At 41.1% G+C, this 21,286-nt stretch overlaps 1 protein-coding gene across 1 annotated transcript in view; it reads right to left on the minus strand.

The window, feature by feature from the left end:
• The window catches only part of LOC122565167 (procathepsin L-like), a 29,003-nt gene extending 17,257 nt beyond the window's left edge, over nucleotides 1-11,746 (minus strand). Inside the window, exons 1-3 of the mRNA XM_043720867.1 lie at nucleotides 11,660-11,746; nucleotides 7,419-7,560; nucleotides 6,094-6,216 (exon numbers count right to left, since the gene is read on the minus strand). Of these exons, the coding sequence (XP_043576802.1) occupies nucleotides 6,094-6,216; nucleotides 7,419-7,560; nucleotides 11,660-11,712 (318 nt within the window). The 5' untranslated portion in view covers nucleotides 11,713-11,746. The remainder of the gene's footprint in view (nucleotides 1-6,093; nucleotides 6,217-7,418; nucleotides 7,561-11,659) is intronic.
• Nucleotides 11,747-21,286: the final 9,540 nt, after the last annotated feature.

Below are 21,286 nucleotides of genomic sequence, written 5' to 3' on the forward strand. Positions count from 1 at the left end.
AGGCCCCTTTCCCTTTCCCATCACAGCCCCCTCTCCCCTTGTGCCAAAACAGGCCCCTCTCTCCTTCCCCATCACAGGCCCCTCTCCCCTTCTTCCTTCCCCTCACGGCTCACCCTTTCTTACCCATTTCTGATCTCCTTTCCTCCCATCACAGGCCCTCTCTCACTCCTAACTTAGCCCACTGCTCTCTTATGACTGTCTGGCTCTGATACGTAACCCTGCCAAGTTCAAGGCCTTGTTCCCCTGCATTCATTAGTTACCATGCCAATTTGATTGCAGCCAATTTACAAATTGACAACGAACCCTTGTTAAGTAAGCATGCATGGTTCTGGTAAACATGTAAGTGTGAATTTTGAACAAGTGTACAGTGCATATGCGCGCAGTGTCATAGACAAGTCCTAACTCTATGGGCAGAAATATTCCATTGAGAAAGAAAGGTTGCATAAGAAAGGGTTGACACTTAATGGCTAATGAAGGAGGTTAGGCATGGCAGCAGATTGAAGAAAAAGTTGTAAAATGTGAATGGTTGACCGAAAAAAATACAAAGACGTATATTAGAGTATGAGCGAGAACTAATGACAAACAAATTCAGAAAATAGACAGCTAAAGTTTCCAAAAGCATCAAATAAGGAACAGTGTATCTAAAATAAGCATTGGTCCCACCGAGGGTGTGACTGGGGAGATAGGGAGTAGGCAGAGACTATGAACGAGTCTCTCTTAACAGTGGACAATAAAAGTAGATAAGAATGAGGAGTGGGAGTAGGCAATTCAGCCTCTCGAGGCAACTTTACTATTTAATACGATCAAGGTTATCTCATCAAGGCTTCAATTCCATTTTCCTGCCAGCTCTCCATAACCCTTCAACCCATTATTAATTAAAACGCTACCTATTTCTGTAAATTTATGTCATTTCCCACATCCACTGCACTGTGGGGCAGTGATTTCTACAGGTTTACTGATAGGACAGACTTTTCGGACCGGGGATTTGTGACCAGCAGTAAACGTCAATACTCTTAACAGTGTGCCACAGGGATCAGCGCTGGGTCCATTACTTTTTGTCATTTACATTGGATGTGAATGTAGGAAGTATGTTCAGTAAATTTGCAGATGACACCAAAATTGCAGATGTAGTAGACAGTGAAGAAGATTATCTCAGAGTACAACGGGACCTTGATCAGATAGGCGAATGGGCTGAGGACTGGTAAAGGAATTTAATTTAGATAAATGAGAAGTGCTGCACTTTGGAAAAGCAGACCAGGGCAGGACTTATGGACTTAATGGTAAGGTCTTGGGGAGTATTGCCAAACAAAGAGTCCTTGGAAAGCAGGTTTATAGTTAATTGAAAGTGAAGTTGCAGGTAGACAGGAAGGTGTTGGGCGTGCTTGCCTTCATTGGTCAGTGCATTAAGTATAGATATTGGAAAGTCATGTTGTGGCTCTACAGGATATTGTTTAGGCCACATGCGGAATACTGCATTCATTTCTGGTCTCCCTGCTGTAAGAAAGATGTTGTGAAACTTGAAAGGGTTCAGAAAAAATTTATAAGGATGTTCCAGGGTTGGCGGGTTTCAACTCGAGGGAGAGGCTGAATAAGGTGGGGCTGTTTTCCATTGAGTGTTGGGGTCTTTGGAGTGACCTTATAGAGGCTTATAAAATCGTGGGGATTATGGATAAGATGAATAGCAAAGGTCTTTTTCCCCGGGTAGGGAAGTCCAGACTAGAAGACATAGGTTTGGAGTGAGAGGAGAAAGATTTAAAAGGACCTAAAGGGCAACTTTTTCGTGCAGAGGATGGTAAATGGAATCAGCTGCCAGAGGAGGTGGTGGAGGCTGGTACAATTATAGCATTTATAAGGCATTCGGATGGGTACATGAATAGGAAGGGTTTAGAAGGATATATGGAAATTCTGGCAAATTCTGGATTAATTTAGGAAATCTGATCGGCATGGATGAGTTGGACCAAAGGTTGTGTTTCCATGTTGTACACCTCTGTGACTCCAGGTAAAAACAACATCCCAAATGTAGTAGAAAATCTAGAGACAAGGGGAGAAAATTTAAAATAAATCACTGGGCAGAATTTTGCAGATTAGTGGCAGTAGTGGGAGTGGTGGTGCCAAGGGTTGGAAGGTAGATCTCAATCCCTAAAGAAAGGTTGGCATTGAGCTGAATGGCCAGTGGCTACATTGAAAGTGAGTGGGATATCGGTTCTCATTGGAAGGAAATGTTTCTCTCTGTTCTACACCAGCACCAAGACTGCAGGAAAATCTTGAAAGGCGACTCAATGGGACCCTGGACCCAGGTACTTTGGGTAGAGTAAGAGGGAGTCAGTCTTGATGTACAGGTGTATAAAGGAAGGAATGGTATCATATTCTGAGGGGATGTCCCAATGGACTAAGAGTACTGTCCAGATCAAATTCCTCTTCCTCTCATTTTAAAAACAAAAAATAAAATAAAAGAAGCCCAGTTCCTCCTGCTTGCCCACATCAAGCAGATTATGTTCTGGGCATATTAATAATGGAGTCAAGAGAGGTGCTGGAAAAGCAGGTCAGGCAGCATCTGAGGAGCAGGAAAATTCCTGATGAAGGGCTTTTGCCTGAAACATCGATTTTCCTGCTCCTCAGATGCTGCCTGACCTACTGTGCTTTTCCAACACCACTCTAATCTGGACTCTGATCTCCAGCATCTGCAGTCCTCACTTTCACTTAATAATGGAGTGAGTTGAGCTCGTATTTGGCTCAGTTGATGATAATTATTTATTTTCATGTGACCTAAATTAATAATCTGCCCACAGCTTATATTTTGGGGGTTAATTCAGGGGAGTTGTAGGTTGGGTATCACCCTTTTTTAAAACCCATATCTTCACCAAAATCTCATTCCAATTGATTTTCAATTGATTAATATCCAACCTACTGTTACTAGAAATACATATGGAAAACTAATGCAGCACAAGGGTTGATAAGTCCCCTGGGACAAACAGTCTTTGTGCTGGGGTCTTTTACAAGAAGTGGATGCAAGAATGTCGGATACATTTCTTGTAATTTTCCAAGATTTCCCAGCTACTTTAAGAAGCTCAACAGACTGGAAAACTAAAAATGTAAAACTTCTATTCAGGGGAGGTATTCAAAGAGGGAGTGAAATGGAAAGCAGGAAACTATTGGTTAGTTTGGCGAATACCTGTCATTGGCGAAAGTCTAGAATCCATTCAAAAATGTATTATAGCAGGGCATTTAGGAAATCACATTATAGTCTGGCAGGCACAATATCATTGTTTTGAAAGTGAAATAATGTTTGACAAATTCACCAGTGCTTTTGAGGGTAAAACAAGCAGAGTAGATAAAGAGCAACCAGTTGATGCAGTGTATTTGTATTTTCAAAATGCAATTGATAAGACACTTCATAAAAGGATTACTTACAATTGGAGAACTCATGGTATTACAGCAATATGTTTCAAAAGGTATTTGGCTAACTAACAAGAGGTAAGAGAGTTGGGATTAAAAAGTCCTTTTCAGGGTGAAAAACTGCAATTAATGGAATGCCACAGGGATCTTTGCCAGAACCTCAAATATGGATGATCTCAGTTAACAACCTGGATGAAGTGATTGGCTATAATGCAGCCAAATTACAAGCATTGGGATGAAGAGCAAGTTGTGAGGCGAATATAATGTCCTTACAGAAACAGAAATTGCTGCAGGTCTGGCAGTATCTGTGCAGATAAATTAGAATGAACGCTTCGGGTCGAATGATGTGAGGAAGGGTCACTTGACCTGAAATGTTAGCTCTAATTTCTCTCCACAGATGTTGCCAAACCTGCTGAACTTTTCCAGTAATTTCTCTTTTCATTTCTGATTTACAGCATCTGCAGTTCTTTCTGTTTTTAACGTAGTGTCCTCCTGTACTGTGAGTTTGAGGCAGGAGATATTAAATTTGACAGCAGGCTGGTAAATGGGCATTCTTGCCTCCTTCCTGCCTGGGTCACCATTAAGTCCAGAATGGAAACGCTATGGTTGGCGTTCCTGCCCTACAACTAATATTGGACCTGAAAGTGTACAATTAATGTCCAGGAACTCACCATGTGGTACACCCAAAAAAAAACCCCTGTTGGGATTGCTTTCAATCATTTAAGGGCTGTTCCCATGTTGTCAGACACTCACAGCCCAAACAGGAGGCCCAATGTTGGAAAGGAGAGATGAAGTGGTGGGAAAAGGGAGAGGAAACTGAGAGCCAAACCCTGCTCCTTGTTCCCATCCCAACACTGCCCACATGATCCATACCCAATGATATTTCTTCAGGAGACACTCTCCTGTGGCCCGGCACCCTCACCAAACCAGAGGCTTTGCTATAGATGCATTCCTAGCTACCAGTCTCTCGGGGGGGGGGCAGGGATGATCATCCACTGCGGGGATTGAAGGAAGGCCCGTTGCTTCTCAGTTCAACCTTTGCAAAGATCAGTGGTACAAAGCTTTCTGCCAATTCTAAAGCTCGTGGGCGATTCCCTTGATGCCTACATTAAATTCAGGCCAAAGATATTTCATAGGGATAACAATGGATTAAGAGATTAAGGAAAAGTTTGACAGCTAGAATATAACACGGGAAAAATGTGAATTTATCCACTTTGGCAAGGAAACTAAAAGAGCAGAATATTATTTAAATGGATAAAAAATTAATGTGTGTAACACAACAGCAGGAAAAGGAGAAGACATTTTGACTCCTCAAGTTTGCTCCCCCAATCAATATTATCATTGCTGATCCAATAGTGGTTCAGTACCATTTTTCAGAATACACTACGTAACTCTTGTTCATCAAAACTCATGCCCAGTTTTGAAGAAACTAAATGATCCAGCTCCTACTCCTTCCATGACGGGATATTATCAATCTTCAAAATATGATCCTCATTCCAGATTTCCCCACAAACATAGGCCACCTCCCAGGATCCAACAGTCAAGTTCCCTCTTATGTTGCAAAAAGATCACCTCTCAATCTTCTAACCTCCAGTGGGTAGAGACCCAGACTGAAATTCCAAGTATACCAAAGTTACAGGGTTTCCTGTGGTACAGAAACATTTGTGTGTCTTTGCACATGAATTTCATAAGTGAGCATGTAGGTACAACAAGTTATCAGGAAGACAAAAGGAATATTTGCCTTTATCACAAGGGAACTATAGTACAAAAATGGGGAGGTCTTGCTGCAATTGTACAGTGCACATATACAGAGATCATGTACAGAGCACTGTATGAATAGCTTTGATTTCAGTCTTTAAGGAGGGATAGTTGGAAGCAGTTTTGGAGAAAGTTCATGAGAATAATTCCTGGTAGAAGGAGAAAAGGTTTAGAGGCTATGGGCTCTAATTACTGAAGGTGAGGTGAATAAGTGCTGATCTTACTGAAAAATGAAATTGTGAGGAGGTTGGCAGGGCGATAGTGAGAGGATGTTTTCCTTGATGGGGGAGTTTAGAACCAGAGCTGGGATATAATGGGAATACCTATGTTAATGAGATGATGATGTATAAGATGATGTATTGCTGATATCAACAGTCACAAGCTATTGAAAAGCTGAGGACAGGGGAATGGAACAACTGAGCAGGAATACAGAGTGCAAGATCCCATACTTTACTATGTCAGGAAAAGAGATAGTGGAATTCCTGTGGGCTAAACTGTGGTCATTGTTAGATAAGGCAGAGTCAGAGATACAATAGACTCAGAGAAAGGACAGTCTGTTCTAAGGAGGAGTTTCTACAATGTAGAATACAACTTAAACAGAGGTGTAACCAAAGTGTGAGTGCCACCCATAGAATATCCCGTCATGGAAGGAGTGGGAGCTGGAATTTTCTTCTCCAGAGAGCAATGGAGGCTGGAATCATTGGATATATTCAAGTTTGAGAGGGTCAGATTTTTGATCAACAAGAGAGTTCAGAGCTATGAAAGCATGAAGTGGGGAAGAAGGAATCAGGAAAGTGACGTTTCACAATCAGATCAGTCATTGATTGCAAAGACTGATAGAGTCAGCTTGAGGGACCAAAGGCCAACTCCAGTACCTGTTTCTTATTATAACCTTATACCAGCATCTAATAGATCCCAGATGAAATATCTTGTACACACCAGATCTCCAAACTGGTTCATTCCCACAGTGAAGGTGTGTTTCCCCATCGAGTACTCCAGGTTGTGTTGTTTGATGTATCTCATGTTGTCATCCCATATCATTCTCCTGTAGCTCTCTTCATCCTGAACAATGATATTAAGCCAATCAAGCTCCAGCATTTTTTATTCATAAAATTATACAATAACTTTAAAAGTCCCCATGCAAAACCTGAAATATTATTTTGCGGTTGGTGTCTATCTTCCCAACTAGATCTGAAAAGTCGCACTCAATCCTTTCCCCTTCCCTTCCCTCCCTTACAGAGTGCAAAATCCATTTAATCTCCCACTTTGAGACAGTGACACTAAAAGTGAAGAAAGAATAAACAGCTGATTGAGAGGGTTTGGTTTAATGGCTCCCTTGGTGATGGATTTGAAGATGGATGACAAAATGATCTAACAGGCAGCATGTCCTCATGCCCTAACTCAAGCATAATGACCCCAACTGTGATGACGACATCATTATTGGAGCAATTGAGGCCAATTCCAATTCATATACACTTTGGAATCTTATCTCCTTATTATAGGAGTAGCCCACTCCAAGCTACCCGTCCAGAAGATTGACAATGGGCAGACAGCTATCTTTGATTAACTGACCACTTGGACTAATCAGAGGCCTCTTCAATGGGTCACTCTCCAAGTTGTCCTCCTGCCTCTCAAACATTAACCCCAGCTTGCCCAGCCTGAACATTTACCAAGATCCAATGCATCACAGCAGGGCACCTCATGTCCTTGCTACACTACCAGCAGTGGCCATCGCTCCAGTGCCAATTGCCAATTGTCTGATAGTTCTCTCAGATGGAACTTCCAGCTCTAGTGGGACAGAAATCCCACCTGCAGTATATTAACAGCTAATTGGCCACCAAATCACTGATATTTTCAGAGCAGGAAAATGAAAACTATTTTTGTCCTGGATGGCCTCACTATCTCCAGCTTTTGAACGAGGGATGTGGGTCAAGTGGGGAATACAATGCCTCTTCTAAAATCAGTCCAACATCTCTGTTCTTGGAAAAAAGTTCTGGAGTAAGAAACAGAGGATTGGATAATAGAGGATAATATTGGATAATATGTAACACATATGCTTCACAGATTAGATATTTTACTCCTGTATTCTACCTTATTTTGGATGTGTTCCATTCCATTTATCTGTTTCAGCCAACAGAGACCTGTTCTGTCCCACTTTATCTTGAACTAAGAATTTTCAATAATTTAGACTATAGAATCCCTACCTCTTCTGAGTGAGCTGAACATTTGGCATAGATTTTGTATCAGGAAAAATTCTCTTTTACCTCAGTGTACTGCTTCTCATACTCTGATTTCCAGTTCTTCCAGTCTTCATCCAGTGTTGAATTGAGTATGTTACCTGAGGCTACAGCCAGAGTAGACAACACCACACAGCCCAGAAACAGAGCGAACTTCATGATGGACAACCTAATGGAGCAAAACCAATGGGTTTAGACAGGGAATGGACAATGATCCAATTTCTGAAAAATTAACTTTGCTAAATTATTTGGCTAAAAGGACAATACATATACAATCTCCACAATCAAATGCTGTCATCACTTGCATTTTATCTTCCTTAAACAGATAAAATACCTCATTGCCATAGTCTTTGAATTAGAACCTTCATGCCATTAAATCTATGTAATGAATTTTGTTTAAAATGTTTCACTAAATATTGGAAAGAGCAAATTAGAAGGAAAGATGTAGACTGAATATAAATTGTCCTCTTGTTGGCGTTCCTTGATTCACAGTACCATGTCTGCATCAGTTCATCAATATGTCAAATAGCTGTGCAATGTTGATGTTACTGGGTTAATACTTCAAGTGAACAATGTTCCTTTAGAGGATATAGATGGAGAATTAACAATTAAAAACAAGGACATGGTTGGAACATTGAACAGGTACTTTGTGTCTAACACTACAAAAACTGGAAAAAACATCTTATGTATACTCGACAATAAAAGATGAAAGGCAAGGAAGAACGCAAAACAATTGTAATGACTCGTAACAGGTATAGGGAGAGCTTTTTGAATTAAATGCTGGCAAGTACATCCTACACACTGAAAAGAAGTGCCTGTGGAGATCATAGACACATTCCCTAGGTTCAGGAAAAATTCAAGCAGCTTGGGGAGACACTGATTTAGGACCCCTATTCAAAAGAGGAGGGAGGTAGAAAACATGAAATTATAAGATCGTTAGTCTAATATCTGAGAGGGAAAACCAGTAATAAATCACGTAAAAGCAGAATACTGTTGATGCTGAAAATCTGAAACAAACACAGAATGCTGGAGAAACTTGGCAGGTCTGGCAGCATCTGTGGAGAGAAAACAGTTAATGTTTTGATAATTGACAATACTGTCAATTAGTATCAGGGTCATTGAAATCCTAATGAAGGCCTTACGCTCAAAATGTCGACTCACCTGTTCCTTGGATGCTGCCTAACTGGCTATGCTTTTCTAGCACCACACTCTTCGACTCATTGAAATCCCTCATTGTTATCAATCCATTTTTTTTTTAATTCAATGCCCTATTTGTTTTTATTATTCCTTCATGGGACTTAAGCATCACTGGCAAGGGCAGTGTCTATTACCATTCCTAAGTGGTGTTGCGTTTCCTCCTTCCATTCAATTCATGCGGTATAAGGACATCAAAAGTGTTGTTCAGGACAGTTACAGAATTTTGATCCACTGACAATAAAAGGAACAACGAGAAAGCTCCAAATCAAAACGACATGTGGCAATGAGTGGGATAAACCTGTATGTCTCTTGTTCCTTTGGGTGATGGAGATCACAAATTTAAATTTGTCTCCATGTTTTTTCCTAATCTCCTTTCCAAAATTGTTAGGTATCTGTAGACATCATCTCTTGCTGATCCTTTTGCTCTCTCCAAATGGGTTTTATTTTTCTCCTGCTGACAGCTGTGTCTACTTTTCCCAAGTAAACACAGCTCCTTCAACTTGCCTTTTACCCTTGTCATCATTTCTAAAAAAAAATTGTAATTTTTAATTGCCAGTCCTGATTTCTCTGCAGCACAGTTCATAACTGTGATCAGCTCCCCCTCTTTCATTGCAGACATTTGTTAATTCATTTAAATAGAATTTTTTATGTCACTTTACACTCAGCTATCTCTTCAGACTCCTGCTGTACAACACTAGTTACTCTCTTGCCATCAATGTCCTCTTGGTCTTTCTGCTCTCTCTTTCTTATTCTGTTTTCATTACGGCTACATTTCCTTTTGAGCTTTCCGTCACCAATCTTTGTAATATTAACGTAGATGGTTTGGAGAAAGCAAGGAATAGAAGCATTTGGTCAATTGAAGTTGTTCAGTCATTTAAAACAACTTGGGCTTAAACTCCACTTTCTTATTGTCTGCTCATATCCCTGATTTCTTGAGAAATCAAAGCAATCTGTCCATCCAAGCCTCAAACAAATTCAGCAGGGGATTAAATTAGAGACCTAGGACCACCCTCTCATAGTAATGAGAGGTCGCAAAATCCAGCTTTACTAGATTAACTACACTCTGAGAACAAATATTAAAACAGCATATGGAAGAGGAGAAATGTATTTGTGTTTTGAAACAGATTAAATTATTTTCCCAAAATACTCTGTCTGGATGTACACACATATTGTACAATGAGCCCATTTCATTTTATTTAATTATCAAACCTCTGGGCACATAGTACCAAATAATCACAGCCTTTTGAATGTAGTAATTTCTCTTCATTTCAATCCAAATTAACCAACTGCTCACTCTGAGACAGTGCCCTCATGCTTTATATTCCATAACCAGTGGAAACATTCTCTCAGCATCGATCTTATTAATTCCCTTCTCAATGCTAGAGAACACAGACTCTTTTTTGCTTGGTCTATTGGAGGACAAGCAGTTTATTCCATAAACTTCCTGATTGTCTGTTCACTTTCTGCATTCCTTTCAGGAGAACAGGCAGGTTTTCTGGTGTGTAAATGTTTGCAAGTTTCAGATCTTTAAAAATATTCTGCATTTCTTTGTTTATGGCCAAAATGAATAATTTGAACAGTGACCTCAGGAGAAACTACTTTAGGCAGACAGTGTTTAAAATGTGGAACAGACAGCCGCAGGAAACAGTTAAGATGACAAGCAGAGATGGAATTGAGGGTAAATTAGATAAGTAGATGAGGGAAAGAGGAAAAGAAGGACAAGCTGATGGGGTGAGATAATGAGAAGTGGGTGGAGGTTCATGTGGACCATAAAAACTAGCATGGACCTGTTGGGCAGAAGAGTCCGTTTTAGTGCTGTGAAACTTTAATAATTACAAATTATTAAAAGTTGTAATAATTACAAATTATTAAAGTTGTAGTAATTTGCAACTTTCACATGACCAAAACATAGAACATCAAACTGTGCAGCACAGTACAGGCCCTTCAGCCCTTGATGTTGTGCCTACTCTAAGATCAAACTAACCAACATGCCCTTCATTGTACTATCTTCCGTGTGCTTATCGGAGAGTCGCTTAAATGTCCCTAATGTATCTGACTCTACCACCACTGCTGGCAGTGCATTCCATGCAACCACCACCTTTTGAGTAAAGAACCCACCTCTGATATCTCCCCTAAACTTTCCTCCAATTATCTTAAAATTATGCCCCCTTCATGATAGACCACATAGTCCTTCACTGAGTTTTCCCACTTCCTATTTGTTCCAAACATGCAGTTCTGTTTGATGGACAATGACCTTTAACCTTGCTTTCTATGTTGAGAAATAAATATACTCTAATGATTTAATCCTCCAAATACTCACATCCACCAGTTTACAGTGTTCTCCATTGACCAGAAGCTGGACTGGAGCAGCCAGACTAGCACAATGGTTACAGATACAGGGAAGAAGCTGGATATTCTGAGATAAGCATCCTACTCTGGACCCTTCACAAACTCCCCAAAACCAATAAATTTAAAGTCAGGAGTGTGATGGAATAATCCCCACTCGCCTGTAAGGTGCAGCCACTTAACACAGCTCCATCCAGCACAGAGCAATTCACACAATTGAGGCTCCTGCTACTAGACGCCACTTTTTCTACAGCATCCATTGCCCTGCAGTTGCACGATGTACCATCTACAGGATGAGCTGTAGATGATCACCAAAGTTATTCTTTCCCTTATAACCTCCACCACTGAGGGGCTGAGAGCTGCAGTGCACAACCCCCATGTCCATACACACCACCCCAACCTGGACATATATTGCTGCTCTCCTGTTAGTGTCATTGTCTCATGAAGCCCATTGTGGGAGCACCTTCATCACCAGGATTGCAGAAGGTCCTGCACCACCTTCACAAGGCAGCTGGGGCCATGCCGAGCTCAAATATTAAAACAAAGACCAAAAGAGGGGAAGCTCATTAAGCTGATGATCTGAAACAGGTTAAATCACTTTACCAAAGTACTCTTGTTTTATCTGGACATGCACACAGAATTGGTACCTCGTCCACCCCAGATAAGCCAATTAATCAATCAAGATCAAAAGGAATGAGACAGAAACCTCACTTCAGCATACTCACCTTGGAGTCATCCCCCGAGTGCAGTTCCACCAAACCCAAGGGCACTTGTACATTATATAGACACAGTGTAGGGGGGCCCATCTTTTCAGAACTGTGGCAACATCAGTAATTGAGAAATGGAAGAAATGATTGCGAGTTGAAGTGGGATGATCTTGTGTGTCTTCCAGAATATTGCTTAAGAATCAATTTCCTTTTTTAGAAAATGGCATAGAAATAATGCCCCTGAAATGTAATTCCCTTGGAAGTATTATCACCATTTTAAAAAGTTTTTGTGTAAATTGTACTCCAGCTCCATGAAGTTGCCAAAGATTTAAGAGTTACTGATGGATCATAACATGTCCACTGATCTTGTTGTGTTCCCAATATGTTGTGCATTATGGTGTTATTAACATCTTAAATATAAATAAACTGACTGCATTTGAGCTGTGGTTAGCTCACTCCAGGAATGTGCACTGCCCAGTTTTAGGGGCACAGATGTTTCCTGCATAATTAAATCCTCCTTTTGTTCATGTTTTTGGTTTTATTTTATTGTCAGTAGAAATAGCATCAACACTGGGAATGTTTTGTGAACAAGTGCCAGTATCAACAGAATTATCATGGACTAGGTGACAAGTAATCTTATCTATCCTGTTTCAACATTTACAAGGCCCCCACTGACAACACAAGAGCAGGATGAGGGCAACACGCTTGCTCCAATGTCAATAAAATCCTGCCTGATCAGTGAACTAATTCCCTCTACCACTTTCTGCACTGTAACACTTAATACTGTTGCATAACAAAATCTACCATTCTGAAATTCACAGTTAACAATTGATCTAAAAAGTGCTCTGTGCCATTTATTTTTGGCACAGTTTTTGCCATTTACTTTTATCCAACACTATCTGTTTGTTACTCTATGCTTTTGTCTACAGCTACAGTTGTGTCATCAGTAAACTTTAGTTATTGTGGCTTTCTCTCCAATCATATTAAGTTGCTAATAAATTAGGTGAGCAGTGAAGAGTCCAATGCAGGTCTTTGTAGGATACCGCATCCTCTTAATGAGCATATCTTCGCCGTATACTTAACAGTCTCCTGCCACTCAGACAATTTCCAAACCAGCTACTTCTATAACTTAATTTCAGGTCCTTGGGTTTTAACAGACTCTAATGAGGAACTACTCTCACCCTTTTCTCCAAAATGCTACATTCAACTTCTTTCCACCTCAAAGTTTTGGTCTCCACTTCTGTGTCACCCAAACTAACACGTTTGCTTTTTCCATCCTCTTGCTTCTGCACATAACTCCTTATTCCTTATCTCCAGTTGCTCTTGTTTCAGAGATCGACTTCCCATCCCCTGCATTGCCAATCACATTAGGAACAGCAGAGACGAGACCCCTAACCCAGGCAATTGCCTACCTAATGTCTTTTGGATCTTGCTACCTAATATGTGATGGATTTTGTTGGTGGATCTCTGTAAAAAAAATAGATATTTGGAATCTTTAGTTCTTTTTGAAGTTTAACTTTACATTTGGGAAGTTCCAGTGTTCAAGAGGTCAGGAAATCCTGGCTGAGATAGAATTTCATTTGTTATTAACTCAGCCTGACAAAAAAAAAGTAACGAATTTGGGTAAGTACATTTCTCAAGCTTTGTTAAGAGCAACTGATTTCCAATTAAGTTATGAAAATCTGACCTTGTGGCTGACAATGTGATTTTGGCGCCAACAGATTTCGAGATATCAAGTATTGAACCCTTGTTATAATTTGTCATAATTTCTTAAAAATCTGATGAATCCCAATGTTATCCTGCCTTCATAATCCAGTCAAAGAGACCGGACAGTGCTCCAGACGCACATAGATAACTCACAGTCAGTCATGTCCTCCAATGCAATATGATATTCCACCCCTATATGTTGAGTTGTCTCCCTCCACAATTATTGGCCCCTCTTCATCACAGCTTACTGTTTTCAACTTCCACAATCGACTTACCCAATGTCCTGAACACAGTGGTGCCCACAGCTGACTCCCTTAACTTTCATTAAACCGACTCTTAGGACTGACCATAGCCAACACTCCCTGACCATCTCAGAAAGACCATCCAGAAATCCAAAAAGATTACATCCACTGTTTCTCCTTTATCTATCCTGCTTAACTCATTATCTGTCAAAGGCATGGCTATTTATCTGAAACATGTGAAGTGTGTTTAATGTGCTAGCTGGTGGCAAATGCTGTAGGTCTGACACTGATGTGGTACAGTGCAGTACAGCAACACGTCCATCCCCTTCTCTGATCACGACTGACAACTGTGGCAAGTTGCCTGGCTTTGTTACTATGCTCGGAATGAGCCTTTATGTTTGATGAAGGAAGCAAAGCACGAAAGTGCAAGGCAAGGCCGTGATCCTGTGAACGTTGACATAGATGCAAAGAGGAGAAAGTGAGGACTGCAGATGCTGGAGATCAGAGCTGAACATGTGTTGCTGGAAAAGCGCAGCAGGTCAGGCAGCATCCAAGAAGCAGGAGAATCGACATTTCGGGCATTTCCGAAGAAGGGCTCATGCCCGAAACATCGATTCTCCTGCTCCTTGGATGCTGCCTGACCTGTTGCGCTTTTCCAGAAACACATTTTCAGCATAGATGCAAAGGGAACAAGCACAAAGAAGACAAACAATGAGTGCTGAGGTGTTTCCTACTCTGATACATGAGATAGGCGCCTGCCCCGTGTGCCAAGCAGTCAGGCAATAACATTACAATGTCCTCTAAAGTGCAGCATTGAAGTGGGAACTGTATTCCAACTTAGCCCTGAAATGGGCCTAGATGATGTGATGAGGCTGCTGCTCATCTCTGTGCATGGAGGTGCAGGCAGTCACTGCCTGTGAAGTACACCCTGAGATATTGAGGACTGCTGGTCAAGATAGAGGCCTGGAGGAGTGTGCAGTGAGCTGGACTTGCCAGGTTTCCACTCTGATCTTCAGGTCTGGAATTTTTGCTATCTCATCTCTTCCTTTCTCTCAGCAAAATTGGAGAATAGCAAATTGATCTCAATGGGCAGGGTTAAGCACTACTGAGATGTTAAATGTATACAAGTCAGCCTCACATACAGTACAAAAGTGAGATTCACATCTTATCCTTCATACCATGAGTATCAGATATTTTTTAACAATATGAAGAATCTCATACTTCCAATTTCATCATATTTTCCCAAATCTTTTGCCATTGCCCACATCATTCAAGGGCTGAAAAGATTAGATTTTTTCCTGAGTTCATTGCAGCTGTTTAATTGCTTGCAACTGAGGTGTAAAGAACAGGCCATTAATTTCCAGTTGAACATTGTGAAGAAAACATAATGACTTGTTTTCTCCCCAAACACCTAGATCCGAGCATCAAGATGGCAGTGTCTGAGAGATTTCTGATTCTGCAATAAAACTGCTGCTGTTTCATGAAGTGAGGAAATTAGATGTTACAATTCAGGCAACTTCTCAATATTCTGATCAGTCGTTAATTTACTTCATTATAGCCTGTAACCACAATTTCCAAACATGCTCCAATTCTATTTCCAGGCCTCTATTTGTATTCTTCTGACCTTTCTGTAATTGTTACAGTTTTAGTCCATTCCCTATAGGTGATAAAACTCAGTGAGGTTTTCCCCAGTGAAATCACCAATGTTATGGTGGGGCAGTGGGAGAGGGTCTGAAAAAATATCCTATTTGTATAAAAGGATGAGATATTTTAGTTCTGAGGAAATATTTAGATCCTATGATTTCACTAACAGGGTTAAGGAATTTGTGAAGACATAAGAGCCAGTTGGAATAATCAGCATCTGCCAGGGTTGACAGGTTGTGAAAAGTGCTTCCTCCAAATGGACTTTGGCTTTTCAATACTTTTATAAATGACTTGAATTGTTTCATATGTTTAAGTTTGCTGCCAATACTAAGTTCTGAGGCAGAGTAAGTGACGGAACTAGAAATTTCTTGCTTCTGGGGTACGTTTGATGGATGAAGCAAATTGTGAAAACTGATTTCTCCTGACTGGTAACTGGAAGGTTACCAGAAGAATGATGGGAGATTTCTTTTAGTGGATACAAGGATCATCTGATTGAAAATAAAGCATATGGCAAAATTGCTGATAACTTTTAAAAAGGAAAGGGACAAATACTTTGAAAAGATAAAACTTTGCTCCCATTTGATTTCCAGATGAGGAAAGAAATTTGGTGCATCAATGTAACCCTGCAGTGCCTCCATTGTTAGTTAAATAATTGCAATACATTTGCCTCCTTTCTAGTCAGGAGATCCTTTTCAATTTTTTTTTAGATTAGATGAGATTACAGTGTGGAAACAGGCCCTTCAGCCCAACAAGTCCACAGCGACCCGCCGAAGCGCAACCCACCCATACCCCTTACCTAACACTACGGGCAATTTAGCATGGCCAATTCACCTGACCTGCACATCTTTGGACTGTGGGAGGAAACTGGAGCACCCAGAGGAAACCCACACAGACACGGGGAGCACGTGCAAACTCCACACAGTCAGTCACCTAAGGCAGGAATTGAACCCGGGTCCCTGGTGCTGTGAGGCAGCAGTGCTAACCACTGTGCCACTGTGCCGCCAATGTAACCCTGCAGTGAATTTCTTTCATTCTTTTTCCATGAAGATAGGAACTGGACAACAGCACCTAACATCTTGAATCCATTCTGCAATCCAACGAGATCCAATTTGATCTGTGACACACCTCCAAACATCCTGATACTCTCATGTCAATGAATGCACCTGTTGAACTAAAATTCATCAATCTCACTTCAAAAATTGGCAATGATTTTTAAATGTGTTTCCTAGTTTTGCTCCTGAAATAATTAGCTCTAAATTTAAATTATATTCCAAACTCCCCAGTCAGCGGGAATTGGTTTCCTCAAACGGTATGTGCAGAACAATGCTCCAGGTGTGGTCTATGCAGAGGACTTCATAAGTGACATGTAACTTTGACATTAGATTAGATTATATTTCCTACAGCGTGGACACAGGTCCTTCGGTTCAACCAACTCTTAATCAGGGTCAGAAGTGGGTAGGATTGCGGATGATTTGCACAATGTTCAGCACCATTTGCAACTTCTCAGACACTGAAGCAGTTCATGTTCAAATGCAACATGACCTGGACAATATTCAGGCTTGGGCTGACAAGTGGCAAGTAACAGTTGCACCACACAAATACCAGGCCATGACCATCTCCAGTAAGAGACAGTCCAGCCACTGCCCTTTGACATTCAATGTTGTTACCATTTGTTACTGTTACTGAATGTTACGGAATCCCCCACTATCAATATTCATGGGATTACCATCAACCAGGAACTCAACTGGACCTGCCACATAAAATCATTGGCTACAAGAGCAGGTCAGAGGCTAGGAATACTGCAGCAAGTAACTCACCTCCTGACTCCCCAAAGCCTGTCCAGCATCAACAAAGCACAAGTCAGGACTGTGATGGAATACTCCTCACTTGCTTAGATATATGCAGCTGCAACAACACTCAAAAAGCTTGACATCATCCAGGACAAAGTTGGCTTGATTGGCACCACATCCACAAACATGCACTCCCTCCACCACTGATGCTCAGTAGAAGCATTGTGTTCTATCTACAAGATGCACTGCAGAAATTCACCAAAGATCTTTCGACAACACCTTCAAAATCCATGACCACTTCTATCTAGAAGGATAAAGGCAGCAGATACCTGCAACTGCTCCCATCCAAGTTACTCACCATCTTGACTTGAAAATATATCACTGTTCTTTCACTGCTGGGTCAAAATCTTGGATTTCCCTCCCTTAGGGCATTGTGGATCAATGTGGACTGTTGCATTTCTAGAAGGCAGCTCACCACCACCTTCTCAAAGGCAACTGGGGATGGGCAACAAATGCTGAGCCCAGCCAGAGATTCCCACATCCCATGCATGAATAAAAGATAAGTCTGGATCCCTTGATGGAGAGGGTACTGTTCTAGTAGGCTTTTGGATTATGTTCATTGCTTGTTTGTTACATTTTAATGATCTATCGACATGGATCACCAAGCCTCTTTGCTTCTAGCTTTCCATCACACTTTGTCCAATCCCTTATAGAACCAAAGTTAGTGATGTCACTTCTTTGCTTACATTGTGTTCAATTTCCAAATTTTTATATATCTTCCAAAATATCACAAACAGTTTCAATTATATCCGCCATTTATGTAAGATGATTTAAAGTGATTTGCAGCTAGAATCAATGTTCTCTTCTGGTGTGGTTTGATGCCAACATCCGTGTATCTGGCTGAAGAGAAGCCATGTCAAGAACAGTCTTCAGGCTTGGGTTTCTTTACAAAGCTGAAAGTTAGAGATGAAAGATATTATTACGTACTAAAGGATTTAAGGTTAAATGGTGTCATGGGCATAAATAGAACAATGAAGCTGGAATTAAAAGGGGAAAAGAAAATAACATGAAGAGGGTGTCATTCAGAGGGTTACCAGGCTCTAATTTACTGTTATATTGTTGAAACTCTGTTCCACCATTTCCAATGCTAAATGTGGATAGGTCTAGATTAGATTCCCTACAGTATGGAAACAGGTCCTTAGGCCCAACAAGTCCAGACCAACCCTCTGAAGAGTAACCCACCCACACTCATTCCCCAACCTTATATTTATCCCTGATTAATGCACCTAACACTATGGGCAATTTAGCACAGCCAATTCACTTAACCTGCACATCTTTGGATTGTGGGAAGAAACCGGAGCGCCCAGAGGAAACCTACGCAGACACGGGAGAATATGCAAACTCCACACAGACAGTTGCCTGAGGCAGGAATCAAACCCAGTCCCTCACGCTGTGAGGCAGAAGTGCTAACCACTGAGCCACAGTGCTGTCTACTCCACATATTTCTCTTTATTTCATTCTAACATTTATGTGGCTAGACATTATGCTTCTGCCTAGCTCCACATATTTCTTGCTTCATCTCTGCCCACAATAGGCTATATATGCCAAGGAATTGCCAGAGGAAGTGGTAGATGGAGGCACAATTACAATATTTAAAAGGCATTTTGACAAGTACATGGGAAAGGTTTAGAGGGATATGGGCCAAACACAGGCAAATGGGACTAGTTTAGTTTGGGAAATCTGGTCAGCATGGTTAAGTCATAGAGACATAAAGATGTTCAGCATGGAAACAGACCCTTCAGTCCAACTCGTCCATGCCGACCAGGTATCCTAAACTAATCTAGTCACATTTGTCAGCACTTGACTAATAAACCCTTCCTATTTTTCTACCCATCCAGATGCCTTTGAAATGCTGTAATTGTACTAGCCTCCACAACTTCCTCTGGCAGCTCATTCCATACACTCACCACCTTCTGCATGAGAACGTTGCCCCTTACGTCCCTTTTCAATTTTTCCCCTCGCACCCTAAGCCTATGCCCTCCAATAGTGGATCCCCCCACCCAGGGAAAAGACCTTGTCTATTTATCCTATCCACGTCCCTCATGATTTTATAAACCTCTTCCATGAAGTGCTCTCCTTGTCAACATCTTCTCTCACCTGAGGTGTGGTGACCCTCAGATTCCTCCCCATAAGACCATAAGAAGTAGGAGTTAAAGTAAGGCCATTCGGCCCATCGAGTCCACTCTGCCATTCAATCGTGGCTGATGAGCGTTTCAACACTACTTACCCGCACTCTCCCCATATCCCTTAATTCCTGGCAAAATTAAGAATTTATCAATCTCTGCCTTGAAGCCATTTAATGTCCCAGCCTCCACTGCGCTCCATGGCAGTGCATTTCACAGGCCCACCACTTTCTGGCTGAAGAAATATCTCCTCATTTCCGTTCTAAATTGACCCCCTCTAATTCTAAGGCTGTGCCCATGAGTCCTAATTTCCCCGCCTGACGGAAACAATTTTCCATCGTCCACCTTTTCTAAGCCATGCATTATCTTGTAAGCTTCTATTAGATCTCCCCTCAAGCTTCTGAACTCGAAAGAATACAATTCCAGGATCCTCAATCGTTCATCGCATGTTAGGCCTACCATTCCAGGGATCATCAGTATGAATCTCCACTGGACATGCTCCAGTGCCAATATGTCCTTCCTGAGGTGAGGGCCCCAAAATTGGACACAGTATTCTAAATGGGATCAAACCAGAGCTTTATAAAGTATCAGTAGCACATCACTGCTTTTACATTCCAACCCTCTTAAAATGAATGACAACATTACATTTGCTTTCTTAACCACGGACTCAACCTGCAAGTCAGCCTTTAGAGAATCCTGGACTAGCACTCCCAGATCCCTTTGTACTTTGGTGTTATGGATTTTCTCACCGTTTATAAAATAGTCCGTTCCTGTGTTCTTCTTTCCCAAAGATCTCACATTTGCCCACATTGAATTTCATCTGCCATTTCTTGGACCATTCTCCTAAACTGTCTAAATCTTTCTGCAGCCTCCCCATCTCCTCAGAACTACCTGCCTGTCCACCTAACTTCGTATCATCGGCGAACGTTGCCAGAATGTCCCCAGTCTCTTCATCCAGATCATTTATATACCCCAAAGTGAACAGCTGGGGCCCCAACACTGAACGCTGCGAGACACCAGTTGTCACCAGCTGCCATTCTGGAAAAGAATCTTTTATCCCAACTCTCTGCCTTCTGTCAGACAGCCAATCCTCAATCCATGCCAGCAGCTCACCTCGAACACCATAGGCCCTCACGTTACTCATCAGCTTCCTGTGAGGCACCTTATCAAAGGCCTTTTGACCAGTTGTCTTTTTGTAATAGGTGAGTAGGGCTGTGATGGCTTAATCTTTTACTTCCATAACCATATGTATTATGTTGCTGAGCTACATGCATGACTATTTAAGGAGTCATTTAAGTTGCTGCTTCTAACAACACAGTTTCTTTTCTCCTGGCATTTATTGTGAAGAAGATTTAATTATTGTCTGAGAGATTAGAAATACAGCTTCATTGGGGCTGTGGCTTAGGCATTTCTGATTCTACATTCAGATTCTGTTGCTGCAAGAACTTCCCCGCTAAATGTGTTTGTTAGGGCCTCAAACCACAATTTTGAAACATACTCCATTTCTACAGCCTGCTCTCTATTTGAAATGTTCTCATCTTTCTGCAACGGTTACTGTTGCTATTAGGAAACTTTTCAGCTTCACGCAAGAAGCACAATGAATAAAATAATGATCATCATTGTGTCTGCTGCTGAAAATACATTTGTAGTCCTAACATTACTGAACTAGTAAAGGAGAGACCATGAGAAATGTTCTGGAGATAAAGGTTGAAACCATACCATTGTCACTGGGGGAACTAAACATAAATCTGTATTTATCATGCCATTCTAAGTAATAATGATTATAAAATTATTATGCTCTTATAAAAATCCACCTGGTTCACTAATGTGTTTTGGGAAAGGAATTCTTTGCACTTTTGTAGGGTGGCCGACATATAACTGGTAGACAATATGGCAATCTTTTTGGCTCTTTTCTGGACATCCTACCAAATCCTCCACACTGATGCTTGGGCAATGGGTAAAAGTTACACCTAAAATCCCCAAAATTACTCAGGATAATTCTGAAGTAATTACACAAAGGCCAATATTCGACCACCAAGTCACCCTTTATTTACACCTGCATAATACAAGACACTGTCC

The sequence above is a fragment of the Chiloscyllium plagiosum genome, chromosome 31 (assembly GCF_004010195.1).
Source record: "Chiloscyllium plagiosum isolate BGI_BamShark_2017 chromosome 31, ASM401019v2, whole genome shotgun sequence".
Classification (NCBI taxonomy): domain Eukaryota; kingdom Metazoa; phylum Chordata; class Chondrichthyes; order Orectolobiformes; family Hemiscylliidae; genus Chiloscyllium; species Chiloscyllium plagiosum.